The sequence below is a fragment of the Lepidochelys olivacea genome, assembly GCF_965140295.1.
Source record: "Lepidochelys olivacea isolate rLepOli2 genome assembly, chromosome: 4".
Taxonomy (NCBI): domain Eukaryota; kingdom Metazoa; phylum Chordata; order Testudines; family Cheloniidae; genus Lepidochelys; species Lepidochelys olivacea.
Window position 1 is genome coordinate 103,394,948 of NC_140414.1, and position 23,959 is coordinate 103,418,906.

Here is a 23,959-nt window from a genome sequence, read left to right on the forward strand (position 1 = left end):
TATTCTGGTTTGAGGCTAAAAGCTAAAGCTTTGTGACAGAAGCATATATTTAAGGAAGGAGAGAACTGAGGTCTATAAGGTCCATATCTTTGTATAGTAAATACATTTTGCTATTCAGAAGCTTATTTTCTGTATCAGCACCTTTATCTATATATATTTTTGCTTTCAAGTATCTGTTTGTTACTACAGCCATTTGGTCTCACTGCATCATATTTTCAAACTATTCCTCATTCCAGTAATAGTCTGTGAAAGAAGTCCTTCCTAAGATTAAAGGACAGATTCTCAGCTGACATAAATTGGAGTAGCTCCACCCACTGCAATGGAGCTGTGTCAGTTTAGACTAGCTGAGGATCTGATGCTAAGCTTTTTTTCCCCTGCACTTTTCAATTGTGAGTGCGATGTCCCTTTCTTGGAAGTAAAAGGGGTCTATTTTTTAAACAAATCCTTGCATGGCTCTTTTAGGTATTTGAATCTGATTATATAGTATAATCTTTTTGTCTTTTCTCATGAGATGTACCTATTTTATCATAAATTAACCTTGTTGCCCTTTTCTGAAAAGTGGGATCCTTCTTTTTTTGAAGTACACAGTGATCCAGATGCAGCTATACCATGACCTGATATTAGCATACCTTTTAATTTTGAAATCTACTTCCTTATTCATGACCCTGCACTTCTTTGGCTCTGTGCAGTGGTCCTGTACTGTAACACAATATATTGTTCACCAATTTTCAGGCTGCTTTTCTAGGCCTTTTCTAACCATTTAATAAACATTTCTCTTGTGTAAATCTCTACCTTGCTATTCCTGACACTAAGAAAAAGTGTACCATTTTTCCCCATCCAGATCCTCCTTCAGTCTCTAGCTGCAGATTGTACCATTATGTAATTACTTCCATTTAATGGTGCCAAGATGGAGCTCTATTTTTTTGTAAGGATTTTCTGTCCATGGAGTGGGTTTAGCCCTTTGACCCTATCTCATGGACCAGTTTTAAATCCCTGGTTCAGTCTTTGCGCGTGTGCACGCACACCCTCGCTCTGTTTAACAGGTCCCTAAAGACTTCTCTGAAACTGAGGTAAGTCATAGCTTTGCTCTGTCCATTCTTTGTTACAGATTTCTTTGAAGAAATGTAAGGTTCATTACAATCCATTTAAATTACCCTTTCTCTCTTTTGTTACATGTCTTTTCGTCCCTGATAATTTTTCCTAGCATAGAAACTAGCACTATTAATCTATAATTACCAGTTCTGTGATATCCTTCTTGTGCTAAGTAACATATACTAATGCTAGTAGTAATATTAGTTCCTTAAAGAATGTAGAGCTGAATCCCGTCCTGTCCTGTCCTGTCCAGGTGTTTTGTTGAATTTGTTGCCCATGTGGCAAGATGCGTTTCTGGCCCATATCTAGAAAATGCCCTGAATCAGCTAACCTGGCACAACTAGCATTTCAGCCACCTACTTTTTAATATCTGCTCCTGACATAAATATGCTCATAAAGGGGGAAATTTGGATCTCATTTACACTGGTGTAATCCAGACTTCCTCTCCTAAGGTCAGTGGAGCTACTCTGGACAGCACTAGTGTAAATAAAATCAGAATTTGGCCCAAAGTACATTAATTCCCTGTGCTAATACTTCTCCATCCTCTTTTGTTATATCTTTCTTAATTGGACCTATACCACTCTTTTTTCCAGTTATAAACAGTACTAATAAAATATTGTTCTTTCAAGCATTATATATTATCTCTTTTGATTTTTCTCATCTATCATAACCCATTTTGTGTGTATCTTTGCACTTCTCTCTCTTTTTTTTCAATAAGCATTCTGTAAGGGTTTGTGTCTCCCCCCCCCCAATTATATCTAATCCTTTCCTTTTACTTGTGCATTTCTAAAAGGCATGTGTTTCTGCCTTAACTGATACTGAACTTACAGCTAGTCTACCTTGCCTACACTGGAAAGCATGAACCAATTAAAAGCTTCTGTCATTTGTCATAGTTAGTTTTTTAATTATGCAATTTCACAGAGCATACTAAGCTCTACCTGAGAATGGTGCAAGTCATGGTCAGGTACTAGCAAACTACAGTGTGGTGAGGTACAAAAACTGTGATCTTTGCATGCCACTGGTATGACTCCCACTTTGATCAATGACCTTATATGACAGCCTGGTGACAATTGCCATGGAATGAAAAGTGTGTTCATGACACTGCAAAACAATGGAGAAGTAAATTGGCTCCACTTGCTGCTCTTTCCAGTTTGCCTAGCATGAGAGATCCTGTTATAATTTTGATCTCTGCCTTGTTGGGGCTAAAGAATGATTCATATTATGGCAGCAATTTGATTGCTGTCCCTTCTGTCTGAAACAGCAATAAAAAAGCAAACAATAAAAATATTGTTTTTTACAAAGGTGGTCACCAAATGCATATGCTGTTTACATTACCATCCAGTTGCACTTAGTTTGTTTCCATTTCATCCTAAGACATCAGCATTACAGTATTCACCCAGTACTGGATACTAAAATAAATGTACCTTGAAATAAAAATTTAATTCCCCAATTTGCTAATCATCTTGCCAAACTCAGCTATCTAAATTATAGCCTACAGTATTGAATGGAGTTTATTGCTGCTATACATCAGCTCTGTGGTAGAGCCTGGCAGCTGTAGGAGAGAGTTATAAAACAGCAATACATTATTTTATGCAGGCTTGACTATACTTGGCACTTCGAAAATACAAATTGCCTTGTTCGAGGGTCCCTTCCAGCCTAAGGTCCCCTATAAATATTTACAGCTATATTTTCTTAATGTTTGTCCTCTTGAAACAGTTTATTTGGTATTGATAATTTCAGAACAGTGATGCTACAGCTTTTCTGTATGCAACAGAATATTTTGAGGCTTCAACCATGTGCAGTTCTCATTTATACTGATGATTGAATGAAGGCAGTATTAGTTCTTCCATTATAAACTCCCTTTTTCAGCCATTCATATAAAAACGCAGACATAAGCATTTATTTCTGGGTAAAACTTGATAGAGAGGGTTTCAGAAGCGAAGGTCTTAAGCCTTATCTACGTGGGTCAATTGGCTGGCATCGCTGTTGTGGAATAAGCTATTCCAGAATAGCTCCTCATGTAGACGCACTCTATTCTAGAGTAAAAATTATTTTATGTCAGAATAATTATATAATTATAGTTATTCCTAGAATAACTATGCCAGTCAAATTCTGTAGACCAGGCCTTAATTGGCAGTCTTTACTTGGGCAAAATGCCCATTGAAAAGTATCAGGGCCCTATTACTGTGACATGTTCTTTCAAATGAATCCACCCACATCAGATCAGCTGATACTGAAATTGTCAGCACCGGATTTCAGGGTTTATAATCCATTGAAATGAATTCTGACATTTCATGCTTTTCTTCGGGTGAAATCCTGGTAGAGAGTTCTCAGACCAAGTAATCAGGCTGTGTGCTCAGAGCAAGTAAGCAGAACAGAACTGGCGGCACCAGTGGGTGATGGCTGGTGGGCAACCGTTGTTCAGCTGACAATATGGAATATGGAGAAGTAGTAGATGCCCATTGGCTGTCTCTGCTCTTGCCTTCCCACGTCCCTCTTCCAGCTGCTGTGGAGCTCATCTCCAAAGTGCTTGTGGGCTGTGTAGTCTCCTTGTACAGCCTTCCCCAACACATGAAAATGAGGTGTTTCTTACTGCATTCCAGTCCTTGTGAACCTGCAGGGTTTTGGGGCCAGGATTTCAAATTTACAGATAAAGTTTCATTTTGTTTCTCTGCAGCCAGCACTGGTTCTCATTCAAAAGGACATCTTTATAGCGAGAAGGGCTAAAATCTTCCTTGCCAAAGGAATACTGGAGTTGTACAGAAAACGCACAAACACCAAGCCCCTTAGAAAGGACCCCAGCATGGAATTTTTATAGCATTTATTTATAGTGGCTGTGCTTATTGCTTAATCTATTCCAGAATAGGTCTTTTTTTCTTGCCCTGTGGTTATTATCCTTATCCATTTCATATGGGAGACTTTAGGGAAGAAGTCTTTTAAGATCATGACTCACTCTGCATGGTAAATAAACCTACCCAAATGCATAGAAATATGTGTTTACTTCATGGAATGCTTCCGTAAATCTCCATCTCTATAGTAATGTACTTTTCTGCTATTGTGAAAACAACTAAAATGGTGCTTAGATTGGGTGCTTTGAGTGATTAAAATAAATAAATGAAACAACTTCTTAATACAACTATAATTCATGTGGAGGTATACATATATTTACCTTTATTTAATTTAAAATGTGAATCCATGTTACATTGTCAATACATTTCTCTTGAAATGATACACAAGAGCAGGTGAGCTGCAAAATAACCCAGCCCTTAATGGCAGCCTTACAATTAAAAATATGTCCCTAATATGAAATATTATTAGGTCTTTGAAACTAGAGCTGCACTAGTTACAAAATCAGTTAATTAAGAGTACATACCCTAAATTCATCCCAGCACATATTTTAGTCCATCTCTGTCTTTTGCTAATAGTGTATTTTTAAGGTAATTGAACATTTATTACTTAGTGAGGTAATGTTTCTTTGGCCCTAACCCAGAGTATTTGCAACCGTATTACATGATCTGCTCCCAGATGCTTGCGAATAAAATAGAATTACATTCATCCTAATGAATTTTTGTAGAAGTCTTTTTTGTGTTATGTCTTAAGGTTTACAACATTCTTCCTGCTGTCACAAAAGCAATTTTGATTTTTTTATACTTCAGTGTCATTCCTATTTAGATCTTACTTTGTAACCTGTTACAGTAACTATGAATAATCATATGTAATTTCCCTTGCAACTTTTAGTTGGTTGGTTTGGATGAAATCACTCAATATAAGCATAAGGTAACATTTTATATTTGCACAGTATGATAATTTTGATCTCAAACTACAACAGAAATAATCTCAAACAGTCATAGAATCATAAAAGATTAGGGTTGGAAGAGACCTCAGGAGGTCATCTAGTCCAGCCCGCTGCTCAAAGCAGGGCCAACCCCAACTAAATCATCCCAGCCAGGGCTTTGTCAAGCCGGGCCTTAAAAACCACTAAGGATGGAGATTCCGCCACCTCCCTATGTAAACCATTCCAGTACTTCACCACCCTCTTAGGGAAATAGTTTCTCCTAATAGCCAACCTAGATCTCCCCCACTGCAACTTGAGACCATTGCTCCTTGTTCTGTCATCTGTCACCACTGAAAACAGCCAAGCTCCATCCCCTTTGGAACCCCCTTCAGGTAGTTGAAGGCTGCTATCAAATCCCCCCTCACTCTTCTCTTTTGCAGACTAAATAAGCCCAGTTCCCTCAGCCTCTCCTCTTAAAGCATGTGCCCCAGCCCCCTAATCATTTTCATTGCCCTCCGCTGGACTCTCTCCAATTTGTCCATCCTTTCTGTAGTGGGGGGCCCAAAACTGGACGCAGTACTCCAGATGTGGCCTCACCAGTGCCGAATAGAGGGGAAATAATTACTTCCCTCAATCTGCTGGCAGTGCTCATACTAATTCAGTCCAATAAGCCGTTAGCCTTCTTAGCAACAAAGGCACACTGTTGACTCGTATCCAGCTTCTCATCCACTGTAATCCCCAGGTCCTTTTCTGCAGAACTGCTGCTTAGCCAGTCGGTCCCCAACCTGTAGCAGTGCATGGGATTTTTCCGTCCTAAGTGCAGGACTCTGATGCACTTTATCAGTATAATACATTAAAGAAATTATTTTATCCATACTTATGTTCTGCTTCATTTAATTATTATATGTTGTGTAGAACAAGCAGGGGCCATTTGATGATGATTTATTTCCACAAGCAACTTTAGGGTACTTTTTCTAAGATGACCTATATGAACAATAGTTAACACTAACCTCATACTTTTGAAGATCAGTGAACTTGTAGTTCGTCTATGGAGTCCAAAAACTTTAAATAAAATATTTCCTATTATTATAAAGTTGATTGAGGTTAGTTATTCACTATGTGCAAATTCAGAAAAAACACTCCATCCTCAACCACAGCCTCAGAGTAAACAAAAGAACCATGGATCCTTTCCTACAGGGGCAGAATGACCTCACCTTCTCATAGAAGTTGTTTAGTACCTCACAAGGACTCTTTGTTCTGAGTCCCATCTAACAGAGCACTTTGTCTTCCATTTTTGTCAGGTGAGAGATTAACATCTCCATCTCTCTGCTTTCATAGCCATTCCACCCAGTTTAGGGGATGGGTTAGAGAGACCATAGGCTATAGCACTTAGAAGGGGAAGAATATGAGTGCCTGCCTCTGTAAAAGGGGGGATAATGTCTGCCTGCATGGAAGTTTTGAGGATTAATTGGTTAATGTTCGTAAAATGCTTTGAAAAACATATGGACCTGATCCAACACCCACTGATGTCAATTCAAAGATTCCCATTGACTTCAAATGGGAATGAGTCCTAAATAAGTGTGAAGTATTCCCAAGCCCCTACCCTTTACAACTGAACTGAGCCAAATTATTCATTATATTTAAGCTTTTAATTTTTTCTCTTTATGACAAGGCAAGTTGGTTGCCTTTTCATGCTAGTATGCACTGAAAGGTCCAATGTTTTCTTTATTGACTTTGATGCAACTTTAGGATTTTAGAAATTAGCTATTTCAATTTACTCTTGTATATCTGGTTCTGAAGAATAGCAGCACTGCCACCAATACCTCAGGGTGCTGGTTTAGATTTTTCAAACTCTGTGGCACACAGCTTTTTTTGGTGAGCAAAAAACTTCTGAATAACAAGTTGCTTGGGTTAAGCAAAGAGGGAGTGTGCGAAGTAAAGAGACCAGAACAGAAAGATAGGATGAAGCTAAACTGGGGAAGGCCTTGGAGAATGAAATGAGATGCTTGAATGTGATACAGGATAGAACATAGAATTAGTAAACAAATATTTGGATATTTAAGATATTCCTGACCTTACTATACAAATGTTAAGGACTCTCAGATGCTGGACCTAAGTTGTGTTTCATTATAACAGATGTGACTCAAAACTAAATATTAATGGAATTCTTGCAGTTGGAGGTCTTCAGCTCAGAATTTGCTCATCTTACTACAGGAATAATAAACTAATGATTTGGGAACAGTATGCGGCGCCACTGGGAAAACACTGTAGTTCTTGTCAGTTACCTGGAGCACTGTGTTCAGTTCAAGTCACCCTTGAAGAGTGGGGGGGAGAGGGGTGGGAGAATCTGTCAGCAAGTATGTCGGTAACAATACAGACCAAAAAAAAAAAAAGATTATAGTAACTTTTTTTGATTAATAGATTCCTTATGAGGCATATTAATATAGAACTTTGTGTAATTTATTTAAATTACAATACAGAACTGTATTTCCTGCACCTGTCAGAAGCAGTGCTAAGGCTTGAGGGAGTGAGGGGTAACAGAGGAGCTGAGAGAGAGGGAATGAGCCTGGAGAGTGTTGGGTGTGGGTGGGAGTTTTTTCTTTGGGGCAGGGGGTGCTATTGTTAGGGTGTTGGGAAGCCTCCCCCATGCAGACCCTGGCTGAACCCAAGCCTCTCCCATTCTGTCAGGCAGGTCTGCCCCTGTCCCTGCATTCCTCATCCCCATAGGTCTCTTCAGCCCCTCTCCCTTATCCCCAGGCTCAACACTGTCACCCCACTAGTTCCTGAGCCCATGCTCCAGTCTGTCCCCCCCACTAACCATTCTGAACCCCAGTCTCTGACACCCCCCCCAGCAGCTTTGTGCGCCCCACTCTGTCCTAACCTGGCTCCGCAGGCAGGGTGGTGTGATGAACTCTACTCCTGGGGGAATTCTGCAGCACTGGGCATAGAATTTTGTACTTTCCCACATAAAAAACATTTTGCTTAAGAAGTGCTGCAGTTCCGCCTTTTGCCCACCAGAGACCGCCAGCCAGCTGTTCTAGAGCCAAGTGGCCTCTGGTGGGCAAAAGGCAGAATTGGAGCACTTATTAGGCAAAATGGTTTTTATGCAGGAAAATACAAAATTATGCAAGACAGATGAATTCTGCACATCCACAGATGCGCAGAATTCCTCCAGGAGTAGATTAAGAAATGATGACTAAGGGGTATAGAAAATAATGAATGGTAGAGAAAGTGAATTGGGTGTGCCTATATATCTTTTTTCATAATGCAAGAACAGGAAGCATTCAGTTAAATTAATAGGCAATACATTTAAAATATTTTTTTAGACGGTGGAGCTTGTTGCCACAAGATATGGTGGAGGCCAAGAGTTTAAGATTAAAAAAGCATAGTCATTTATATATATATATATTTACTGAAAGCCTCCACAGTTATATAGCTAGCATAAGAATTTTTTAGTTAATATGAATATTGCAAAGCTTCATGCTTCAGGGCATATGCCAGCCAGGGGTTAGGAAGAAATGTACCTTATGGGGAAGTTGAACACCATGTTTTTTGCGGGGGGGAGGGGAGTGGATTGGCACCTTCCTTTGAAGCCCCAGGTACTAACTAATGTCACAGTCAAGTTACTGGATCACTAGTCAGGTCTGATATGACAATTTCTTTGTTCCTGAATTCCCCATTATCTATAGCTCCAAACACTAAGAAGAAACTATTTATTGTCCCAATTTGGTCCCTCTGGGATGGAACACAGCAGTTGTTTAAAAGCACCCAATAGCACTGTTCAGGAGTTTAATACAGAAAGCTAAGACTACCATGTCCCTCTATAACTACAAGGAAACATGTAAGCAGGGAGAAAGTAATTGCCCTTGCTGGAACATGACCATGTTACTAGGGTTAATATTCCCACTCTATGAAATGCACTATGTGATCTTTATTCACCGCAAGTGGTGTTTGTCTCCCTAGCAGCATAAAACCTGAAGATATCTTTGGTCTGCAGGACAAAATTCTGGCCTCAGTGAAGTCAATGGGAGTTTTACCTTTAATTTCAATGGGGCTGAGATTTCACCCATGGATTTTTCTTTTACCACTGTGTAAGATCAACAGTTCAAAACTATTTGTACTTTTGAGACAACCAGTTTTAAATATGGAATGGCGTATGGTTTTCCCACTGTTCACCATTTTAAATAAGTAATTTTCTTAAGTTTCATATTGATGAAAGCTTGTGTTTAATTATTTTTTGTAAGATGATTTTCACTGTCAAAAGGAATGCTCCCTTTGTGAGTATTGAGGGTGGTAAGGGAGTTCTGAGAAAGGGGACAGGCAGGGAACAACATCACATTGCCAAGTTATTTAGTTGCATATTCTATGTTAATATACCTGCAGTTATATCCTCAGTATGGTTGGATTTTAAAGGGGGTAGTTTGAATGATGATATCAAGTAATTGCTGTATTAATGCATCTCTTATGTAAGCTGTCCATCTTGATGTCCTCCTCTTTGTAGGTTAATTCATGCCATGTTGACCTTTTCATCTTACCTCAGTGCCTAATACTGTATAATTTACTTTGGTGACTTTTATTTATTTCGGTAAAGAGCAATAGCAGTACTAATCCTTCATCAAATGAGTCAAGACCAGAACTGGAAATCTAAAAAGCATTTGTGTTGAATAATACAGGTTTATTTTTCCTTTCTCAGCAGATATATGGAGTGATCACTCATTTCAGACCGACCCCGACTTGCCACCTGGCTGGAAAAAAATCAATGACATTGCTGGGATCTATTATTGGCACATACCAACAGGAACAACCCAGTGGGAACGTCCTGTCTCCATTCCAACAGATCTTCAGAGCTCAAGGAAAGGATCACTTAATTCTATTACCCCATCTCCTACCCCAGAAACTGAGGTAAAATGTAGTGATCTCTTACTACTGAGTATTGAAAAGAAATTAGGATCTCTTTCAACCAGTTACTTGCACCTAAAACAGTAACATAAGCTTTAGAATCCACTATACGTTAGCATCTCTAAATGTAGCTGTTTGTTGATAATAAACCATAAATATTTTTTGTTTTTAATGACTTTGTCTCACGAAACACCTTAAAGATTTGGATGTGTAGTATGAAAGGAGACATCATATCTCGTACAAAATTAGACAGCCTGTATGTGTGATTAATGTGAAATGATTAAGGTTCCCTAGGGTTCGGAAGCAATACTTAATTACACAGGTGCAGGCTATATAAAATATTTACACATTAACAGTCTCTTGGCTTGACTCTTCGTAATTACATCTTCTCTTAGCTGTTCAGTTGCTTGGAGTGTCACACACACACATTGGAAGTTACACACCAGATGGTAACTACTGAACGTATAGCTTATATTAAATATACAAAGCATTCTAAAGTGAAAGCACTTTAGAATCATACCAGAAAAATTATCTGAGCACAAACATCATTCTTTTGTGCTGAATTTTTAAACTAGAAATGGGGTGTCCTCTGTCTTCAAGCATTGTGAAAAAGAAGAAAACTTGCTAAATATTTTTAAATGGTAATAACCCACTAAAATACCAATTTCTGGGGCACTCCTGGGATAACTTACTGATGTCTATACATGAAAATATAAAATACCAAATGGAACAGTAAACTAGAAAAATTGCAGCTAATTTTAATTTTTGAAATATATATATATGCTTGGCTTGCCTTGACCATGCAAACACTTAAATATGTGTAACTTCACTTGCGTGATTTGAGTGGGAGTACTCACATGAGTGAAGTTATGGTTAGTGTGTGAACCATTTCATTTGTGGTTCACATGGGTCAAGACTTCCCTGGAATTCACTATATGCCAGACGTGTTGACTACTAAATGGATAAAGTTAAGTGATATGAAGGATGAAGAGTGATCGGTTACCTCTCAGATAATTCTGAAATTCAGAGGAATTTAAAGTGCTACCAATGTTTCCAGTGTAAATTTCTGTATTTTAAAATTTATAACTCAGTCATAAATTATTTGTTTCCTTCTAAAACTTTATGGACAAGATTTTGACTATTAACTTACATCTTTGAAATAACTAAATTATGTAAAAATAAAAATCAGTAAGGATGCTAAATTACGGGGGGGGAAATAAATTTGTTTATTCAGTGTTTTTTCTTTCACTGATGGTAAAGTAGCTTTTAATTGTAGGACTGACATTTTTCATTTTAATATTACAGACAAGTATCATAGGGCTTGTGTACACAGTGGGGGTGATGTGTTTTTTGAGTGTGTGATTTCTAAACTACACTAAAGAGTTACACATAAATTGATCTGGATAGACCCTGGTGGTGCACTTTAAAGTAATGCTGTTTGAAACAGTACTATGTTAAAGTGAACTAGGGAACCTTTGGTATGCACCAGGAAGTTCTACATGGACCAATTAATCCGCAACACACTAATGCATTTTAGAAATCGCTCTCTGTAGACAGGTTTCAGAGTAACAGCCGTGTTAGTCTGTATTCGCAAAAAGAAAAGGAGTACTTGTGGCACCTTAGAGACTAACCAATTTATTTGAGCATAAGCTTTCGTGAGCTACAGCTCACTTCATCGGATGCATACTGTGGAAAGTATAGAAGATCTTTTTATACACACAAAGCATGAAAAAATGGGTGTTTACCACTACAAAAGGTTTTCTCTCTCCCCCCACCCCACTCTCCTGCTGGTAATAGCTTATCTAAAGTGATCACTCTCCTTACAATGTGTATGATAATCAAGGTGGGCCATTTCCAGCATAAATCCAGGGTTTAAAAAGAACGTCTGGGGGGAGGGGGTAGGAAAAAACAAGGGGAAATAGGTTACCTTGCATAATGACTTAGCCACTCCCAGTCTCTATTCAAGCCTAAGTTAATTGTATCCAATTTGCAAATGAATTCCAATTCAACAGTCTCTCGCTGGAGTCTGGTTTTGAAGTTTTTTTGTTGTAATATCGCAACTTTCATGTCTGTAATCGCGTGACCAGAGAGATTGAAGTGATAGTGGCTACACTATCAGAGGCTCGTTCACCTGCGCATCTACCAATGTGATATATGCCATCATGTGCCAGCAATGCCCCTCTGCCATGTACATTGGGCAAACTGGACAGTCTCTACGTAAAAGAATAAATGGACACAAATCAGATGTCAAGAATTATAACATTCATAAACCAGTCAGAGAACACTTCAATCTCTCTGGTCACGCGATTACAGACATGAAAGTTGCGATATTACAACAGAAAAACTTCAAAACCAGACTCCAGCGAGAGACTGTTGAATTGGAATTCATTTGCAAATTGGATACAATTAACTTAGGCTTGAATAGAGACTGGGAGTGGCTAAGTCATTATGCAAGGTAACGTATTTCCCCTTGTTTTTCCCCCCCCCCCCCCAAGACGTTCTTGTTAAACCTTGGATTTATGCTGGAAATGGCCCACCTTGATCATCATACACATTGTAAGGAGAGTGATCACTTTAGATAAGCTATTACCAACAGGAGAGTGGGTTTGTGTGTGTGTGTGTGTGGGGGGGAACCTGGATTTGTGCTGGAAATAGCCCAACTTGATTATCATACACATTGTAAGGAGAGTGATCACTTTAGATAAGCTATTACCAGCAGGAGAGTGGGGTGGGGGGAGAGAGAAGACCTTTTGTAGTGGTAAACACCCATTTTTTCATGCTTTGTGTGTATATAATAAGATCTTCTACACTTTCCACAGTATGCATCCGATGAAGTGAGCTGTAGCTCACTAAAGCTTATGCTCAAATAAATTAGTTAGTCTCTAAGGTGCCACAAGTACTCCTTTTCTTTCTCTGTAGACAGTATTACCCTACTGTGTAGACAAGCTCTTAAAACATTTGGGAATTACTTTTAATAATAAACTTTTACATTACAGACAATGGTTTGCCAGGATAAAGGAGAATAATTTTTTTTCTGATCTTCACATTAAAGTATCATGTGAAATCTATGAATTAAGAAAACAAAGGTTTGGATCCAATACATTAAAAATCCTGAAAAAGCTGTTATGATGTTGTACCAATAAAATAAAAACCAGCAGGATCTTATTAAAGGGAAAAGGCAAAATACCACATTTATTGTAAATACAGAAAGAATCATAGTAAGCAGTTAGTTATAGTTATAACATTTCATTCAATCTCAAATTTATTCTCACATTCATTCATACAAACATACACACACAGGTTCTGCAAGGTTGTTATCATAGTTACCAGCCTTAGAGTTGCTCATGCCAAGCCACTGGCCAGGTGGCCTGGACATGAGGAGGGAGCAGGGCCTTGTCAGATGCTCATCTGATGCTCCTGGAAGTTGGTTTGCAGAATCAGACCCCAAAGTTCTCACTTTTTAGAGTCTATTTTTATAGGAATTTCTTCCTATGCCAGTCTATGGGAATTGCTTCATCATGCTGTTGCTGAATCAATCAGCAGATAGCACATTCCTGACGGCTCCAAGATGTTATCTTGTTCTTTGGTTCTCCCATCCTTGAGGCTGTTGGGTGGATTCCAGTCTGCCCTCCGGGTGGGGTCCTCTGGTTATTTCCACTTGACGCCTTCTTCAGCCGATGGACACTGGATTCTTAGGCTGGCACCTCCCTGATCATTCAGTTATTATCCACACCAAGCATCCATCCACATACATCCTCTATCTCTATTTTAATCACAATGGTTAATACAACAAAAGGGTGGGGAGTCTCTGGGTGCTGTTTCTGTTGTTAGAGTATTGCTTTGAGTCTCTCTCTCTCTGTGAACTGCTTTGAGAACAGACTCTGTCTTAGAATGTACTAACACAATTAGCAGCTTGCAAGTTTCACACATAGAGGGAGAGAAACAGTACCAAAAACCAAGAGACCTCTTAATTAGTAATACCCTGGAATTTAAACTCTGGGGAATCAAACTCATTTGTGATTTTAATACAGAACTTCTTTAATATGATCCAACATAATCCCCCTTTTGACACTAAGATTTATAATCGTCAGTGTCACTTTCTATGTAGCCTATTCAAGAGAAAGTACTGTGAGGCAATTTGAGTTTGTGATTCCAATTCATGCCACATACTTGATCCTAGTGATGTATCTTTACTACAAGGTTCTGGGGCAACAGGCAAGGTGAGGCACACCCACTTTTGAGGAGTCCATTCGGTACAACCTCTAGTGTCCAATAGCTTCCCTCCCTCCCCAGCCCACTGGCTCAAGGTCCAGGGTAGCCAAAAGGATCCCATGTGTAATATGGGGAGTGGGTTAACCTTCAATACCTTTGCCTCCAGGGACTGTTGGTGTGCAATTTTGACAACAATTTCTCCCATTAACAAGCCTGGTTTACAATAGTGGAAACATATTGCATCCATTCATATTGATAAGTGTCAAACAATGATCTCTTTCTTTTTTAACAAATGCATCAAACCCTTAATATTTCCCAATATGACCCAGAACATTTTGTGTTCCAAAGTAGCTAGTGCAAGTATCTGCATTTCAGTGCATCCCATAGCTATGGCTGTGTAGTTTCCTATTTCTAATATTTTTTTTTTCTTATGGATAAGCCATGTGGTAGTATTAAGCCATTACTAAAGATTCCATTGGCCTTTTAGGTTACCCAGACCAATTTGGACCAAGTCTACATTGGCATGTACTTGTTTTTGTATCAGGCTGTCCTGTAGCTGGGACAGAAAGCTTAATTTATTTTTAAGTTCCTGCAGGTCTTCAGTATTTTTTTTTAAACACACAACAGTGCTAGCAACAACACAAAACACAAGACAAAACATAGAACACAGAACACAATTTCTATTGTGACAGTAGATTCATGGTATTGGGTTGCTTTTCAGCTGGCAGCTTTTCCTGATTTTCTGAAAGACAAAAAGAACATGTTTCTACCCCTTTTGGGGTGGCAGATTATTGCTTAAAATATTTCTTTTACAAATACCCTTGCTGATTGCAGGCAAAACAGAGAAATTGCCCCCATATTTTCCTGTTTTTGTTCTATAGGCAGGCCAGGTTTCAATGGCTTTTATCTTTTAAGGGTTATGGGGAAATTATCCCACTGTTTAGTCATTAAATCCCTGAGTTTTCCTTCTTATACAGCAGACCAAGTTTATAATGTTTTTCCTGCTGTGTTAAGCTTTAAGTTTTATTTACAGGTAATAACTGAGAAGCATCATTACCATACGACCTTAAAGGATTTTTCCAAAAATCATACACACTATACGTTGTTACAGGGATACTTATTATCATTAAATTTATTAAAATTATCTTATCCCATGCCTTTTATTTAGACCATTTGTTTGCTGACCAGGTATGTCCTTTATCTGCAGCTCCTTTGTGCTGCTAGTTCTTTCCTTCCTTTATCATTTAGGTAATTTGCATTTTCACAGAAACTTCCTGCTTTTGGATTTAAAGCCATCAGCAGCTCAGAGACTCTATCTTAAAAGGGACACAATCAACTTTCACCAGAGTTTTGATTACTTTTAACTTCTGCTTCCAAAACACACAGCAATCTGAAAAAGAAAACCCAACCTATTGTGGCTCCCTTTGGAGCCCTAATAGCATTTTAATTAAGTAGCATGGTATGTTTGCATTTCTTTTGCCCCTTCTACAATATACCCTGCACATGTTCTGGGGCAAATGCACATTCCTTCCATAGTTTAACTTCTATAACATTATCCAGATCCATTTTTACATAAGGTGTCACTATTTCTTTTTTTGCTTACAGAGTTTTCATGTACCTTTATCAAAGTGACAGTCTGATTACTCAGAGCCATTTTAAGACTCAGTGTTTCTAACATTGCTTCTTTTTGTTTTGTGCACCTCACCCCTGCTGTTGCTTCAGAGAGGCACTGTCTTTTTTTAATTTTTTTTTTACTACAACTCTCATCTGCTATTTTGTTACAAAAACAAACAAACAACAAACAAACAAAAAGAATCCAAAAATTTTTTTTTTATATTCTCCTGATTTTACTGCCCTGCTGCAGCCACAACTTAAAAACATTTTAAATTTTGTAAAGCATTGAGTTACCTTTTAAGGGTTAAATGCCAAATCCCAAAGCCAAACAACACTAATTACCTGTGTCTAGCAAAAAGGTCTGTCAGTTTTGCAACTTTGAATTAAAGAGTCAAATGGATTTTTAGTGGCATTATTTAAAACAAAAACAAAACTAACTGGTCCTTAGAACTTTACATATTTACACACACACAGACAGATACATACACATTTTCTTTTCCTTAACATCCCTTCCACACTGCTCTGTTTTTTACATCTTTACATTCCCTTTATACATTTGAGGCAGTTAAGTTCCAATAGAACCCTCTTATGTTCTTTTAGCAAATTTGACTAAATTGTCCAGTCAAATGATTTTAATCAGATAGTTTATTTTTGCCTGGCTAATTTACAGACATTCCTTTGGAAAAGGGCCCATTTTTCTTTCAGAATGGCTGCAAAGAAACCAAGAATGCTCTAACACTTTTCCTTTTTAACATTTTTGGTTAAAAGTTGTTTGGGTGAAATACAAAGTTTAACTGCTTAATTCCCTCCAGCCTCTGCAGAGTTAACTTTTTTTTTTTTTTACTCTCTTTTCTCTTTGTAATTATGCCTGGGGGTGCCGTACATAGGACCTTCTCCCCCTTTACCTGCCTCCCTCCAGCCTCTGCAGAGTTAACTTTTTCACTCTTTTTGTATTCCTGGAGTGCCTCTTTCACTATTTTCAGCTGGCTTTGGATATTTGTAGCCAGCACCTTCCAATTGTCTGCTCCCTTTTCCATTTGTGCCTTTTCCTCTTTACATGAAGACAAGCGGAGGGAAGAATCCTTACATGCCTCCCACAACAACCAAATTGCTGCTGCATCTCTTTTGGCAGCACTAGAAGGTTTGTATATGAGGATATACTGAGCCAATCTATCCTCTAGGTCCGAAATAGTGCAGACATCAGCTAGGGCTCGTTTAGTCCAAGGACTGTGCCCAAATTTTTGAAGGATTTGTTTAAAAGGTGTAATTTCTTTAACAAAAGGTGAGGTTGGAGTTCCTTCTGACTCCATTCCTCCCTCTAGTACTGGCTTACCCTGTTTTCTTTTAAACATCTTAACATGGATATTTCAATCTCTTTGTCACTGCTGGTATTACTTAGCAAGTGACACAGCCTAGATTCTGAAATCATAGCTTAATCTATGCGTTTTTCCCCTGCTACCTTCCCGGAGGCCAGCAGGTCCCCTGCTACCTTCCCAGAGGCCAGCAGGTCCAGTTAACCTATTTCTCCCTGCTACCTTCTCGGAGGCCAGCAGGTCCGGTTAACCTGTTTCTCCCTGCTACCTTCTCGGAGGCCAGCAGGTCCGGTTAACCTGTTCTTCCCTGCTACCTTCTCGGAGGCCAGCAGGTCCCCTGCTACCCTCCCAGAGGCCAGCAGGTCTAGTTTAATCTGTTTTCCCTGCTACCTTCTCGGAGGCCAGCAGGTCTGGTTTAATCTGTTTTCCCTACTACCTTCTCGGAGGCCAGCAGGTCTGGTTTAATCTGTTTTTCCTGCTACCTTCTCGGAGGCCAGCAGGTCCCCTGCTACCTTCTCGGAGGCCAGCAGGTCGGGTTAACCTAATAGAAATGCCTAGCTCACTAGAGCTGGCGGTGTGCACACCAATATTTACAATAACTGAGGTTTTTTACCAATATTCCCCCTTTCGCAATTCTCCACCAAAATGTTGTACCAATAAAATAAAAACCAGCAGGATCTTATTAAAGGGAAAAGGCAAAATACCACATTTATTGTAAATACAGAAAGAATCATAGTAAGCAGTTAGTTATAGTTATAACATTCCATTCAATCTCAAATTTATTCTCACATTCATTCATACAAACATACACACACAGGTTCTGCAAGGTTGTTATCATAGTTACCAGCCTTAGAGTTGCTCATGCCAAGCCACTGGCCAGGTGGCCTGGACATGAGGAGGGAGCAGGGCCTTGTCAGATGCTCATCTGATGCTCCTGGAAGTTGGTTTGCAGAATCAGACCCCAAAGTTCTCACTTTTTAGAGTCTATTTTTATAGGAATTTCTTCCTATGCCAGTCTATGGGAATTGCTTCATCATGCTGTTGCTGAATCAATCAGCAGATAGCACATTCCTGACGGCTCCAAGATGTTATCTTGTTCTTTGGTTCTCCCATCCTTGAGGCTGTTGGGTGGATTCCAGTCTGCCCTCCGGGTGGGGTCCTCTGGTTATTTCCACTTGACGCCTTCTTCAGCCGATGGACACTGGATTCTTAGGCTGGCACCTCCCTGATCATTCAGTTATTATCCACACCAAGCATCCATCCACATACATCCTCTATCTCTATTTTAATCACAATGGTTAATACAACAAAAGGGTGGGGAGTCTCTGGGTGCTGTTTCTGTTGTTAGAGTATTGCTTTGAGTCTCTCTCTCTCTGTGAACTGCTTTGAGAACAGACTCTGTCTTAGAATGTACTAACACAATTAGCAGCTTGCAAGTTTCACACATAGAGGGAGAGAAACAGTACCAAAAACCAAGAGACCTCTTAATTAGTAATACCCTGGAATTTAAACTCTGGGGAATCAAACTCATTTGTGATTTTAATACAGAACTTCTTTAATATGATCCAACAATGAATGGTCATGCCAAGACCAAATATCCAGGGCATAGGAGAGGGCCATGTAGATTTTGATACAATGTGGGCACTAATCCTGTAAGGTATTCACCCAGGCAGAGAGCATTATACCTGTGCAGATCCCTTTGCAAGATCAGGAACATAGACTGTAGTGTAGAAGTCTCTACGCAGGAATTTATATAATAATAATTTCAACCAGCAAGCTCTCAGACAATTTATCTCTATTTCAATGAGTCTCTAGATATGTTTCTATAATAAAGTTTTATGCAAAAATATGGTCGGTGGTGTCAAATTGCAATAGGAAATTGTCTCCAAGAGTTTCTCCATTTTGTTTTGTAAACTTCTAACACACGATGATTAATTAATGTTGATTTTTGGTCTGGACCAGTCCTGAAGCAGCAGTGCAATAGGATACCACACACATGTTCAAATAGGAGGACCTTGTCCCTGGACTGGCACGGTCTGGGAATACTGCGGAGGCAGGTAGCTGAGGCCCTGACAGGAAAGGGATTGGAAGGTCAACTTGTGGCACTGTCTAGCAACGCTAACTGAAGTGAAATGTCACTGCGATATCAGGAATTTTGAAGTTAAATAAAAGATGGAATTGAGGGAGGACTCCAGTAAGTTTCAGTTGGTTCTGGAAAGAGGGTTAAGGAAAGAAAAACAATGTTATGATGAACTAATCTTAGCATATGTGCAGCGTGTCTCAAGTGGCACGTGACCAGGATTCATCATCGAATCTGGTCCACTGGTTGGATCATTAGCTTCCCCAGGTTGGGCTGGGTACTGATGGGGAGTGCAATGTGAACGGTGATCCGTGCCTCCCCAATAGAAACCAAAGAATTCAAAGTCTAGTCTGAGTCACCTTCCTTTTTATGTTTTTCTTTGGATTTTCCCAAGTCCCAAACTGGCACTTGATATTATTTTCTGTAAGTACCTCAGCACCTCTGGGCAACTCGAGGATAGTGTTGGTCTCAGTTTAGAATGCCCTCGTTTTCGTTGGACTGTAGCCCACCCTGAATGCTCCACACACGTTTTTTTAAAAAAATGTGTGAATGATATTCTGTGTCTACAGTGTTTTTTATTTAATCAGAGAATTTGTGATATCATCAGTTAAACATTTCACTGAATACATGGATTTTGGTATAGAATAATTTGGTCTGAAAGGCTTATTAGTTCATTCCTCTGCATTGTGGCAAGATTCATATAACTTCTGTAGAAAAAGTTGGTGGATTTACAGGTTTCAGCTGAATGAGAGTGAGCTGGAATAAAGTACCATTATACAGGGGTCATTCCAGTTCAGCCCCAATATTATCTTTTTCCATCAGTTCACAAGAGTTTGCTTTATCTTCACCATACTTCTCTTTTTAGAAACCCTCAGCCCTCTTACACTCTACCTGAAATTTGTTTATTTATGCTGTTCAGCCTTTCAGGTTTCTCAAATAAACACTTAGATATATTTTCTTCCTCAACAACTAATATTCTTACCCTTTTAAAGATCCTTTTTCTCATTCATTTATTTTTCTTTGTGTCCCTGTCTCTTAAGTAAAGTGATATTCTGAAGCATTGCTTCAATCAGTAGAGCATAGCCTTGAGTTGAAAGTGATTCTAATTTGACAGACTTCCTTAAGGAAGGTTTGTAAGGAACAAAGACAAAAGTCAGGTATTGTTTCATAGTATATCTTGTTATGAATATTTAGTACAAGGAAAACAAGTTAATCCAACAGAGAGAAGCAGAGAAAAATTGGATAGGGGGAAAGTGACACTGTTAATGCAAATAGCCAAAAAACATTGGTCCAAATGGAAAAAAGTGGGAAAAAATTAGTGTATTCTCAAATTTATTATTATTTTTTTTTGCTGGTTGCAAGACATTTTTTTCCTGCTTTTATAGCAGCAGATGCTTCTGTGCCATTTTCATCAGCACAGAAAATGGCTCCAGTATAATTGTAGGTTAAGAATAATTTGAAAAATCCTGCAACCTGTTCAGAGAAAATGGTAAATAATGCTAAATATGTGGATTTTGTATACTTTTTAAAAAAATATCTTGAAAATCTGTTTTGGCCATGAACAATTTATAGAGTTCTCTCCAATAAGTTATTGAATAAATTAATTTGAGAACCTTTATGTTCAGTATATAAAATATCTTCTTCTAAGTTTTTGAGTTTATTTTTATCTTGTTGCCTTTTTCCTTAATTGTATCTTGCAGCCAGAAGCAAATTTAGTATGAGCAGAACATGGGGAGATACTTTTTTGTATCTAATCTTAGCATTTTTGAAGGTTTAAGGTGAATTCCCTAAATTAATCGTTTAGTTCCTTGAAGCATAGATTTTCAGAAGGGATCTAACTGATGGTATGAATTTCATTAGTTTCTTTATATTATACTAAAAGTTTATTGCTATGTTCTCCCCTACATGGGAATAGCCTGTGGAGGGCAAAGGAAACCACAGGATTTCACTTTCCCTCGGGTGTGGGATTTATCCTCGGGGGTGGGCCACAACAGCAGGAGCTGGTGGTTTGGTCCCTTTAAACTATGGATCTTAAGGAATCCTCAGGAAGCAAATTTTCTCTCTACTGACTCTTCCCTGCCATAGGATCTATGGCTCTTATAGGTTAATTGTTTACAAGCTAGGGGTTCCCAAGGGAAAGCTTTGCTGATCCTATTAACTACCACTAAATTCCAGGTACAGTGTAACAGGATGACAGCTACTGCAGGAGCTGTTCTATCCAGGAGCTTCTGCAGCATGGCTGTTTCAGGAACATCTATCTCCTGAAGGCCGGGATCCATAGCACAAGTTAATTCAGAATTAGGTTGTATTAATTTGTGCTGCTTTGCCTGGTAAAGTGGGTTAATAAATCTGGAGGAGGTCAGCCTGAACAGAGCTTTTTAATATTGGGGAATTTAATGGGAGGAAAGAGATGGTCTAATGTCATCTAAATGTCGTATTCTCCCTCTACAGCAGTTGAGTTACTCATATACTGTGGAGAGATGGAGAATAGGGACTCTATGATTGGCACTTAAGCTGTATCTATCCTAGGGGCTAGGGATGTGATTCCCCTGCTTGTGTACACATACTTGTACCAGCTGTCATTAAACGAGCACAAGTATAAAGAGCCGTGTAGCCATGGCAGCACGGGTAGTGGCAACGGAGATGAGTACGCAGTCACCTGAAACCAGTGGGTACGTACTCGGCACAGCTAAGCCAGGCCTGTGCTGCTGCTACCAGTGCTTCTGTGGCTGCACCGCTATTTATACTCACGCTAGCTCCATGTGAGCCAGGAAACCACACTCCTAGCCCCCTCTGGCACTCTTTGCAGAAAACTCTCAGCATCTCTCAGCTTGCTGATATTGATCGTAACAGTGTTAAAAATGCGCATTTGATGGATTATATAGCAGTTTCCTTAGAGACTCTTGAATGAATGAATGAATGAATGAATGAATGAATGAGGTTAGGGACATTCGTTGTTTGTTTAAAAAAAAACAACACGCATGGAAGTTGTGTTAGATTGTTCAGAATTGTTTTTGTTGCAAGAAGTCTGCCTGTGCTCCCTACTAATCACCTTTTTCCGTCCATTGTCCTTTTTTCTTCCTGTGATCTGGAAATTATTTGACCCTTATGCTGTATATTGCCTTGTATTTCAATGTTTCTAGGTCACACTATATTTAGAGTTAGAATACTCAACAAATGAAGCCCAGAGAAATGGAAATTCCATTTTTCTCTGAATTGCTGTTTTGTAGCAGGTCATAGCAGTTATGGCCAACATTCACATTCAGACTCATTTTGCTTGCTTTCAAGATCATACCTAAAGAGTAATCTCATTGTCTGTTTTTAATTCATATTAACTTTTCCTTGTTCCAATCATTTGTTTTGGTAAGTAACTGTAGAAACATCTCCTCCTGACCCCCCACCCTCCCCCACCCCTCCAAATGCCATTGTATAGTGGACTAACTAGTTGAAGTTTTGAGGGGATCTGTTCCCTAACCCATCCTGTAAATATCAATGCTAACAACAGTGTCTTGTGTTTTTTTTTTCTTGTTTTTTTTTTTTTTTATCAATGTGCTTCTTCCTGTGTGAATAATTATATGTCTAGAAACAGCCATGGAGTGATTTTGCTGTACTGAATGGGGGAAAGATTAATAGTGACATTTGGAAGGCAAGTATATTGTCAGATTTTAGAATATTTAATATTATTACCCTTGTTTTTGCATGGCAGTGGCTGTATTTTTGTTTTGTTCTGTTTTGTTTTTTGCCTCACAAATGTCATTCATAATATAGGCCAAAGTAAATGGGGTATTGCTAGGGATATCTAGCACACAAACATGCTGCCATTTTCTGATCTTTGCACTTAGAATGGATTCAGTCTAAATCAACAGGGTAAATATCATGTTGTAAAAATAAGATGCCTGCACTGAATGAAAAATAATGTGAAAATATATGCATGCCTTTTTTAACTTTATCCAGAAACACTGTATGCTTCTTGGCAGGGAGGATTTTATTTCCCTTTGAAATTAGAGGTAATTTGCTGTAGCACATGCCTGAAAATGTATTAATAATGGTATGTTTATCTTTAGGACCTTCATGCAGCCACAGTGAATCCAGACCCCAGTCTAAAAGAATTTGAGGGAGCAACATTACGCTATGCGTCTTTGAAGCTCAGGTATGTTGTTTTAAGAAATCTCCATAGAGTGGCCACCTTGAATATGTTGCACGATGCTATAAACTATTTTGACTGTAAACCCTATTTTCAATATTTATTCAATGTTGTCTCATTGTTGCCTTGTACTCCCCTGTCTGTATCCATCCGTTTCTCTTGTCTTATATTTAGGTTATAAGCTCTTTGGAGCAGGGACTATCCTTTTGTTCCATGATTGTACAGTGCCACTGTGGGGTTCTGATCCATGACTAGGGCTCCTAAACGCTGTGGTAATACAAATAATTAATAATAATAATATTTTTTCATTACAGAAATGCTCCACAGTCTAATGAAGATGATTCCTGTAGCATCAACAGTGATCCAGAAGCCAAGGTCTGTAAGAAAATATTTAAAAGGGATAGCAATTTAAGCTTGTAATTGTAAACAATGCATGCAGGGAGCAAGTTGTCTTGTAGGTTTAAACTTAAATACCCCATTCAAGATGTTAGTTGAAATGGTAATATTTTGGCACAATGCACATAGATTTTAACTATGTGAGTCTCTAAGAGTATGTATATACTGCAATGTAAGCCCAGACTCACATTCAGTCTTCAGCCCAAACCCCCTTCCATCTACATGCAAATTTATCAGACTCGGGCTGGGTCCAAGGACCTACAGGGGTGGAGGGTTTGAGTCAGGTCAAGCCGAGACCCAGGGTTTGAGCTCTGTTGCTTTGCAGTGTAGACGCAGCCCCCACATCTCGGATCCTAGGAATCTGCCAAAAGTATCCCACAGGCCAGCTTCCTTTGTCATATCTACTCCAATCGACTCGAGGAGGTTTCTGTCTT

The 23,959-nt window shown here is 38.9% G+C and overlaps 1 protein-coding gene across 8 annotated transcripts in view; it reads left to right on the plus strand.

Moving 5' to 3' along the window:
• APBB2 (amyloid beta precursor protein binding family B member 2) overlaps nt 1-23,959 on the plus strand; it is a 325,422-nt gene that overhangs the window by 189,923 nt on the left and 111,540 nt on the right. For 5 of the 8 annotated variants that reach the window (XM_084625563.1, XM_084625564.1, XM_084625566.1 and 2 more), the window contains 4 exons: nt 9,561-9,769; nt 22,569-22,631; nt 23,050-23,135; nt 23,444-23,504. In XM_084625563.1, coding sequence (XP_084481689.1) covers nt 9,561-9,769; nt 22,569-22,631; nt 23,050-23,135; nt 23,444-23,504 — 419 coding nt within the window. The remainder of the gene's footprint in view (nt 1-9,560; nt 9,770-22,568; nt 22,632-23,049; nt 23,136-23,443; nt 23,505-23,959) is intronic. The other 3 variants (XM_084625565.1, XM_084625570.1, XM_084625569.1) reach the window with 3 other exon arrangements.